The 9,829-nt window shown below is 29.9% G+C and overlaps 1 protein-coding gene across 1 annotated transcript in view; it reads right to left on the bottom strand.

Annotated features, from left to right (window-relative positions):
- Window positions 1–990: 990 nt before the first annotated feature.
- Window positions 991–9,829, bottom strand: part of LOC106475825 (Down syndrome cell adhesion molecule-like) — a gene marked incomplete at its 5' end in the record, with an annotated part of 22,979 nt that continues 14,140 nt past the window's right edge. The window contains 5 exons of the mRNA XM_013936498.2: window positions 991–1,219; window positions 2,436–2,550; window positions 3,725–3,878; window positions 5,447–5,586; window positions 5,875–6,030. Coding sequence (XP_013791952.2) covers window positions 991–1,219; window positions 2,436–2,550; window positions 3,725–3,878; window positions 5,447–5,586; window positions 5,875–6,030 — 794 coding nt within the window. The remainder of the gene's footprint in view (window positions 1,220–2,435; window positions 2,551–3,724; window positions 3,879–5,446; window positions 5,587–5,874; window positions 6,031–9,829) is intronic.

The following is a 9,829-nucleotide window of genomic DNA, read 5'->3' as shown; positions in this document are numbered from 1 at the left end:
CTAGGATTTACTAGATATAGGGTAGTTTGGTATATAAAAGAGGGGGACAACGTGACGGGACAATAATGTGTGTGTAGGTAATGAGTAATTGAACTGCAGTCAGAGAGAGACGTATTGTTGAAGTTAACGTTCGTTGATATAGCGTTTGTTTTAGCGCGATTGTTGAAAACAAGTGTATCATAAGTTATATTCGGAAAGAATAAACCAGTTTTATTAAGTAAGGACTTGTGTCGCTAAAGTTTCGTCGGAACGAAGTTACGGGAAGTTAATTAACAAACGGATACATAACAACTCTATCTAATGTTTATGTGTACTACCTGTACTAATCAAATGACTTGTTAGTTTTAAGCTCAGGCACTACTCGGACATTTCAGGAGTCCAAATAGTGAAAATGGGTTTTTCTCAGGGTCCTCCCATTTTCCTCCCACATCTAAATTACAGGTATTTGGATCTTTAGGTCCCCACTCATCCTGTGTGCTACTCTCACTGCCATTAACAGCTTACTTATCCAAAAAAACTATTATTCATCCTCGTTTTCCTGCTTCTTGCTTGCTGACCTCCATTGTTAGAACAGACACAAGTGTGTACACGTATGTATGTATGTATATATATATATATATGTGTGTGTGTGTGTGTGTATAATCTTTTCTTTTTTTTTCAATCACTAGTTATGCTCTCAAAATTAAGTCACCCACAAAATTTAAAATCTTGAGCGGAGTGAAGAGATGTAGGGATTTTATGTAATCATAAAAGTAGTATTCTAGAGTTATCTTAAGGAAAGGTATAATGATGAAAGTTGAGATTTTATTCAAACACCAAGCTTTTGAAAGACAAGCCAATAATGTCGGGATTTTATTCTCCATGTAAAGTCGAAATGGCTTAGTCTGCTATGTGATCATTAGCCGGATCAAGTGATATGTCCACTTCCATCCTTATCTTGTTTGGTTCCTTTTTTAAAGTTCAGTAGCCAGCCCTATATTGATCTTTTATTTAGCAATAAATTTCTTTCCTAATACTTGTATTTATACAGACACACACATATGATAGATAAAATGTTACCTTACCTTCTACATTTACCACATATATAATCTCATCCGACCCATATATGTTCCACACACTGCAGGAATAATTTCCAGAATCCTCAAACCTTACACTCTCAATTCTCAAAGTTCCAGTAGGAAATACCTCTAATCTATCAGTTTTGTTTACAAGCTGACCTCTGCAAAATAATATTAAGTGTATATGTAATATGTTACCCACAGTAAACTAGTTTAAATGATTCTAAGATTTTCATTCATAAAGATAAAACGTTTAACCAGGATTATTGTCATGGTTAATAGCCCATACAATCATCTAGTTAAGTCTGATCACTAATTGGTTACTAATTTTATTGTTCATGACAGACACACAAGATTCTGTAGTATTATCTACCTGTAATAGTTTCTGTATGCCAGAAAGACAATCATGCAATAAAATGATATTAAAATAATGGGATACCAGCTATACATGAGAAAAGATAATGGTAAAAAAGAAGCCTTCTATATCCACCTAACTAATAACACATTTAGTTAACCTGACACACAAGTAAGCAAAACCTGGATACTCTATGGGAAAACATTCAGATAGTAAGTTAATTCAAATCCTAATGGGATGAAAGCTCTGATGAGTGGATAACACCTGCCATTCTAATAAGAAAATCAAGGATTAAATCCATGCAACCTCATACAGCTCTTCTCAAGACGATAATAGCAAATTAAAGGCCAAGATACAGAATGTAAAGTAATTAGTATCTAGTAATATATAAACAAATAAAAGAAATTAATTGTCAATTAGATATTGGTGATCATACAGGCTATTAACCAAACATCCAATTGCTACAACCTCATCGTTAATACCAAGTAACAAGAATGTTTTAATAACTAACATGTTTTTGTTAAGCTTGTACAATAAAATATGATGTTCATAACATGTACATTAAAAAAAAAGCAGATATGATTTTTCCTTTCCTGAAACGGGGCCTAAAATCGTCTGAAGGTGATTCTTAAATTCTAATGGCAGTATAAATAACATGTGTATGCTACTTTATTACTTCTACAATTACAATTTACCATATATTTTTAATATTTAAATTTACCAGACAAAAAATATGTTATATCAAATAAAAGTCTAATTGTAAAAACAAAATACTGCTTGGAATCCTATTATTTTTTTTATAAGGATTGACAATTTTTAAAATAAAATTACTATATAAGGATCTGTCTAGTTTTTATAGGACTGAATTAAAAACATGAACTAGAAAAGGAGGGTGTAATGAAATGTAAAATGATATATTTTTAATGAAATATTTGTTTTACTTGATTTATAAGAAACATTTTTCAACATGTTCACTCTTAAATGACCTAAAACTATAAACACTGACAAAGAATTAGTGATACCTATATCTCCATTCCCTAAATGGGGTTGGAAGACCGACTGCCCTACAAGGTAGCTCGATATCTTGTTGTTGCTGAACTATAATCTGATCACCAAAAGAAGCTATTTTTGCTGGTGCTGTAGAATGAGAATTCCAATAAATCTTAAGATAAGTTTTGTATTAATTAAAAGTCACTTTAAACTGTATTGTAAATGTATTATTGCAATTATCTGATGTAAACTTTGTTAGATTTATAAATGCATGATGATTTTCATAAGATCAGGCAACATTTCATCAAGTCACTGGAAGTTTAGCCTAAGTTTGTAATTTTATATTCCATTAAGAATTTCAAATAAACTTTATAGAAATAAAATAAATAATTGTTAGTTTTTAAGGCATAGGATTCTCTCCAATTAGTCAGTCATTAGATGTTTAGATCAAACTAAATGTCAGTCATCAGATGTTTAGATCAAACTAAATGTCAGTCATTAGATGTTTAGATCAAACTAAATGTCAGTCATTAGATGTTTAGATCAAACTAAATGTCAGTCATCAGATGTTTAGATCAAACTAAATGTCAGTCATCAGATGTTTAGATCAAACTAAATGACTTCTCAGTGGTAGGTGACTTAAATATAATGGATTTGAAGATTTTAATATTTTATTGTGTTTGTGTTACCACGAGTCCCAGATTAAATACAAATCCTGGATGCATTTCATTTTTAACATACAGACCATAATAGATATAACACTTTATAATATCATTAATATCAATTTATATCTTAAAAATAAAAATACATTAATATGTGAAATTTTAATAATCCTACAAGTAAAAATCACCCTCATATTATTATAATTACAAAGAAAAATACTCAATTCTCCACAAACAAACTACAATTCTATATAAAACCACCTTCACGTACTTATATAACTTTGTATAATAATGCTAGTAGATATTAATTTGGTAACTATATCTGAAATCCAACAGGATACAACATCCAGCTGGTTGACGAGTTTGATCCCAGTTAATTATAATGATAATTAACTGGTACCTTTTAGAATTCATAGTAATAAATATTATTTTTTCTATATTTTTTCTTTTGTTCTGGTATAAAAAGACAAACTAACGGGACTGATAAATACAACCATTTATGTGGCTAGGTAGCTTAAACTTCACAACAAATTAAGCTGAAAGAAAATAACTTTTTCATAAGTTTGTACTGTCCAGAGCTATACATTAATATATATGGCACACACATTATTATTCTATTTGAGCTCGAAACATGTCCAATGAAGAAAATTTGATCTTACCTCTACGATCTGGAGTCTGTACAATAATTGGACTAGAGCCACCTTCACCCATACTTGTTGAAGCTGTTACCCAGAATTCATAGTGTTGTCCAAGTACTAGGTCTCTGGCTTCAAATGTCAACTGGTTTGCTGGTAAAATGGCCTTAGATATATTCTATAATAAAAAATATATGCTATATAATCTAAAATCAATTAATAAAGAATCGATAAATTAAACCACAGCACAATAACGTTAACACTCACCATTCAAAATATGTTTAATAGGATTAAAATCAGTTTATCATTTTATTTTTTTATTCTGTTAGTCGTATCTATTCTTAAAATTAGTAACTTAATAGATTTCTCTGATTATTATAAAATAGAATAAAACTTTCTGACCCCAGTTACAAATATTGTCAACAAAGATTAATGCAATATTTTGATAACAAATATAAAAGGATAGTATTGGATTATATTAAAGGAATATTTAAAAAAATAAGATGAAGAAAGAACAAAAGATTTGTTATTAGTTTTATAACAATCAAATTAATGTAAGGATACATTATTGAATCTACGTGTATTGTTATGTCAGATAATTACTGAACAATACAAAACAGTTGTAGTTATACATTGTTTCAATTACTAAATATATAAAGAAAGTAAAAAAAGAGAAAAAAAACATTAACAGTGTGAATTAAGATCCAGTGATTCAAGTTCTACCTCAATATTGTTATAGAATCCTACAGAAAACATTACTATAACGTTAGAGAGTGCTATTAAATTTTTTCTGTATTTTGTTCTTTTTTACTAAATTTGTAGAATTTTAATTCTAATCATTGAATACTGTGTTCGTGATTAGAGAGTTCATATTGTTAAATCAGCAATTCAATCACACTCTTCAGATCTTGAATGTTATTTGTAAACAGCAAGAGTACAGGGTTAGTATATTTCTTTGTAATGACTGCTGTCAACTTATTCTTAAACTGGAAGAACAATTCTTTACTTCTAATAAAATTCATATCTTAAAGTAAAACAAACATGTACTGGCACAGATATTTCCAGTGGTTTCCAAAATACATTTCTGAAAAACATAAAAAGCTAACATCTATTGTCTCAGATTCATTTGAAATGTTTATAATGACATGGATGTATAATTTTAGTCTCACGGAGTTCAGTTTATTTGTTCGTAATTAAGCACAAAACTACACAATGAGCTATCTGTACTCTGCCCACAACGGGTATCAAAACCCAGGTTTCTAGCATTGTATGTCCACAGACATACCACTGTGTCACTGGGGGGCTTCAGAGTTCACCAGATATTTAAAGGAGTTTTCCCCTCTTAACCACAAATAAAATGAAAGTCTGTCTGTTGGTTTAATGCAATTCAAATCAGGTATACCATTCAATAGTCCTAACTAGCACTTTCCACAATAATCCCATATCATCATACTCAAACATGAGCAATAATATTTTTTATTTCATTTTACTGAAATATTTAGTGAAACACGTACTGCAGTGTCAATTCACTATAAACTTGATGTCCTTTACTTCCATTCACCCGCTTGTATGTTGTAACTGTCTTACTAATACATATAATTCACTATCTCTCAGGCAGGAAATATTTTTCTGAGAAAGACTGCAAGAAGACAGCTTAAGAGTTTAGCCTTTTCTTTTAATTTTGCAATAAATTGAAATAGAGTTTAAATGCATAGTACATATTCATGTAAGTAATGGAAACATTACCTGTCTCCCTTCAATTTTTGTTCGCTTATATACTGTATACTTTATAACTTCGCCATTCGGTTTTAAAGGTGGCTTCCAACTAACCAGAATGGCATTTTGAGCCATGATAAATACTTTAATGTTTGCTGGTTCTCCTGGAACTGAAAAAGATTAAAAAGAATTCTTAATAAAAATAATACAAGTTATTTTCTTTAATTACGAAAATTAGATGAAACTCAGTTAAATTGTTATTTGAAATCTATGATAAATTCACTATGAGTATGAACAGAAATTACATTGTATGTTTAGAAATATTTCTCCACTAGTTCTGATATATAAGTTACAAAACTTATCGTAATTAAATAGTTATTTCATCTTGCGATATAGATACTTCCCATCCAGAAACGATTACTCAGTAATAAGCTCTAATTTTAAAACTTATGTAGTACCTCCTTCAAGTGTTCTACAATAAACAGGATCACTGAAAACACCATCTCCAACTCTAGAGTATGCTGCCACTCGAATGCTGTAGTTTGTGAAGATTTCCAACCCAGTTAAGTTGATAGTTAAATCTTCACTTCCAACTCTGCGACTTTCTGTATCACCTGAAATAGTATTCCATGCAATACAACTACAAAGATATCATTAATAATTCAATATCAATTAAACTTTTAATGCTTTAGATATAACAAATTAATGGACATTAAATAATTATCTGTAAATTAAATATTATAGAATGTAGTTTTATATGTTACAATAATAAAGTTTTATACAGAACACAATTTTATACATTTAATAGTAAATTGGTGTTTTCCTCAAGTAAAGTTAATAATCTATAATTATGTAAGTGTAAAGATTGATGAATAAAAAGTAGATGGCAGCACTTTAAAGGGAAATAATAGAATCTTACATTATCAAATTGTTAAAAATTTCTTATAATTTGGAATATTTTGTTCTTATTACACTAAAATCTATTTTATGTAACAGTTATTTAACCTTTTTTCTTGAACTGCTTTATTTTAAATGTGAATCTTAAAATATTTATTGTAAACACAAACCTCCCTTTAACCTTATTTTAAATGTGCATCATTCTTAAGTGATTTATTGTAATCACAAACCTCCCTTTAACCTTATTTTAAATGTGTATCATTCTTAAGTGATTTATTGTAATCACAAACCTCCCTTTAACCTTATTTTAAATGTGCATCATTCGTAAGTGATTTATTGTAATCACAAACCTCCCTTTAACCTTATTTTAAATGTGCATCATTCGTAAGTGATTTATTGTAATCACAAACCTCCCTTTAACCTTATTTTAAATGTGTATCATTCTTAAGTGATTTATTGTAATCACAAACCTTCCTTTAACCTTATTTTAAATGTGTATCATTCTTAAGTGATTTATTGTAATCACAAACCTCCCTTTAACCTTATTTTAAATGTGTATCATTCTTAAGTGATTTATTGTAATCACAAACCTCCCTTTAACCTTATTTTAAATGTGTATCATTCTTAAGTGATTTATTTTAATCACAAACCTCCCTTTAACCTTATTTTAAATGTGAATCTTAAGTGATTTATAGTTAATCACAAACCTCCCTTTAACCTTATTTTAAATGTGAATCTTAAGTGATTTATTAGTAAGCACAAACCTCCCTTTAACCTTATTTCAAATGTGCATCATTCTTAAGTGATTTATTGTAATAACACACCTCCTTTTAACCTTATTTTAAATGTGCATTGTTCTTAATTGATTTATTGTAATCACAAACCTCCCTTTAACCTTATTCAAATACAAATATAATGAAACTTTAATAATCTACATGAATTATTTAAATTTACAACCTGCCAGACTCTTTAGTAGTTATTTAAATTGGATAATACTAACCTATATTCATTCATAGACATACAAGTATGCATATATACGTAAATGTTATATGTACTTAAGTTTTAAAAAAAAGAGAAATTTATTAGTTAAAACATTTCATGTGTATAATAATTAGATAACTAAATAATAAGTTGGGTCTACCATTTAAGGGCTACAATATAAATTATATTCAGTAGTAACTGATGGTTTAAAACAACTGGGCAATTTTTTACTTACTTTATTGATTTCAAGCACGATTTATGACTTTTAGAAACAAGATTATTATCTTAATTAACCTGGTGAGCATTCCTGTTATATCATTGAACACCAGAGGTATAATTGTGCTGTTATTCACCAGAACTCAGTACCAGTTCTTCTATGGAATTCCAAGTGGATTATTGTCTCGCTTTGTTTTTTGGAGCCAGTACTGAGTTCCATTATTTTTTGTACTTCTTGATAACTTAATTTGAATAGTGTATAAAGAGGTACTGTCAACTTGCAGAGACCTTGATAATCTGTACTCTATATGGCAATGGTAAGTACTCATAAAATAACACAATATCATGTGTAGCAGTCAGAGAACAAAAACTACAGTAAAGGGAACAAACTGTCAGAAGTCTTGATGTTAGAGAAACTAACTGTTACAAACAATAGCATTATTTTATGGTTATACTAGCCATGAAGAAATGAAGATATCTTCAAAATCTTTTCAAAATCCAACATGAAATTAGCCTTCTCTATAGGACTTTTTAAACACAGCTCCTGAAGGCCAAACAGAAAAAATTACAAAGGCAGTTTCTTATTAAGTTTTTGAAGAACAAAGCAAGTCCAAAAATATTGAAGAATCAATGACTTTGTTTTGGTAACCTTGAAGAATCCGTCTTGAAAGAAAGAACAGAGAAAATAAATGAGGCCTTTTTTGCATCATGTAAAGCAGCATGCATACTTCGGAACATCACAAAGGAGAACATTACACAAAATAGTCCATACTGTAGTACCAAACAAACTGAAGCATAGAGAGGTAAAACTCAATGCTATCATCAAGTACTTTTTGCCATGATCAGTGCAATACTGATCAAATTTTGCATTTATTAGTATCTGCTAAAGGTGGTCAGTAACTTAGCATTAGGGACAAGCATCTGTACGCTGGTTTATGTGGCGATTGAATCATTTATAAGAGTTTCAATGTATCAATATCATCTTATTGTGTATTTGGCCTCAAGAAAATTCTATAAAAACACATACACACAATTTACACATTTAATTATTTTTGATTTTCTTAATTCTTTGTTTGTATGGTTGTGAAAGCCTTGCCCTTCTTCTGTTCTTAGCATTGTACCACATTTCAATTATGGAAAGTTCAAACAATGAACTTTCTGAGCCTAACGTCACAATTCTCATTAAACAATATCTATTCAGCTTTCATAGAGCATCTGAATTTTGTCTTCAGCTTGTTTCCTACAGAAAGGATTTTTTGACAATCAACGCTTAAATTGTAACACAAAAGCATAAAGCTATTTCACACACTTTTGACATGTTGGAAAATTGATCACCATGCAGTGTGATAGCATTTTTACATAAATGATCAGTTCTTGAAATTTATATGTGCTTTCAATATACCTTTGAACCTAGGCCATTCATGTCGTACCAAACCATTTTTGTTAAGCTCAGGAATCCCCTCAGTTACAGTGTTTTTTGCATCATTTGATTTTGGTGAATTTATTGGTTCCATACATACCTGCAAGATTAGTAATAGCCCTATCTTCAAGTATGTGTTATTATTATAAATATACAGATAAAATCAGTGGTGTAGGAATGAGTTGCAAAGTGTGGGTGCTTGGCTAGATATGCAGATTTTACAATGAGAGTACAAGGAGCTGCTAATAGCAGCTACCATTCAGCCAAAGACAGATCAATCTAGGGGGATTTGGAAGCATGCCCCCCCCAGAAAATTAATATAATAATATAATTTACAGTTACTATATAAGTTAATTATGTAAAAGTGCTACAGTACTCCATTTCTGATGCCTCCACATAAAATATAAAATGTTACTGAAAAAAGCTTTCAATGTTCAATTAGGAGGTTCTAGAGATTATGCAAGTAAACTTTAAAATCAAAATAAATTAGTATACTTTATCTCTATCATCATGTTTCATGGAAATAGTTTATTTTAAAAAATCTGAGGCAGAATGAACCAGAACACCGTTCCAGTTGTTAAGTTGTGCAGCATGGAACTACTGTTCGCAAAATGGATATCAAACCTGACCGTTTCACTTGTTAATTTTTCACAACTCAAGCACTGACAAAAATGGAGAACAACAATAATATGAAAGTACTTCTAACTGAGTACAACACTAACATTAAGCCTCTAGAGAAAAGGTACAATAACACAAGTATCTGAATACCATTAGAGATAACTTGACTTCAAACACAACAGTACCTGATGATAACAAAACAAGGTATTGTTACGTCTCAGCTTGTTAATTAATTTTTCCGTAACTTCGTTCCAACGAAACTTTAACGACACAAGTCTTTA

This window comes from Limulus polyphemus, unplaced genomic scaffold (assembly GCF_000517525.1).
Source record: "Limulus polyphemus unplaced genomic scaffold, Limulus_polyphemus-2.1.2 Scaffold9234, whole genome shotgun sequence".
Classification (NCBI taxonomy): domain Eukaryota; kingdom Metazoa; phylum Arthropoda; class Merostomata; order Xiphosura; family Limulidae; genus Limulus; species Limulus polyphemus.
Note: the sequence above shows the minus strand (reverse complement) of the source record. Positions and strands in the feature narration are given on the sequence as shown.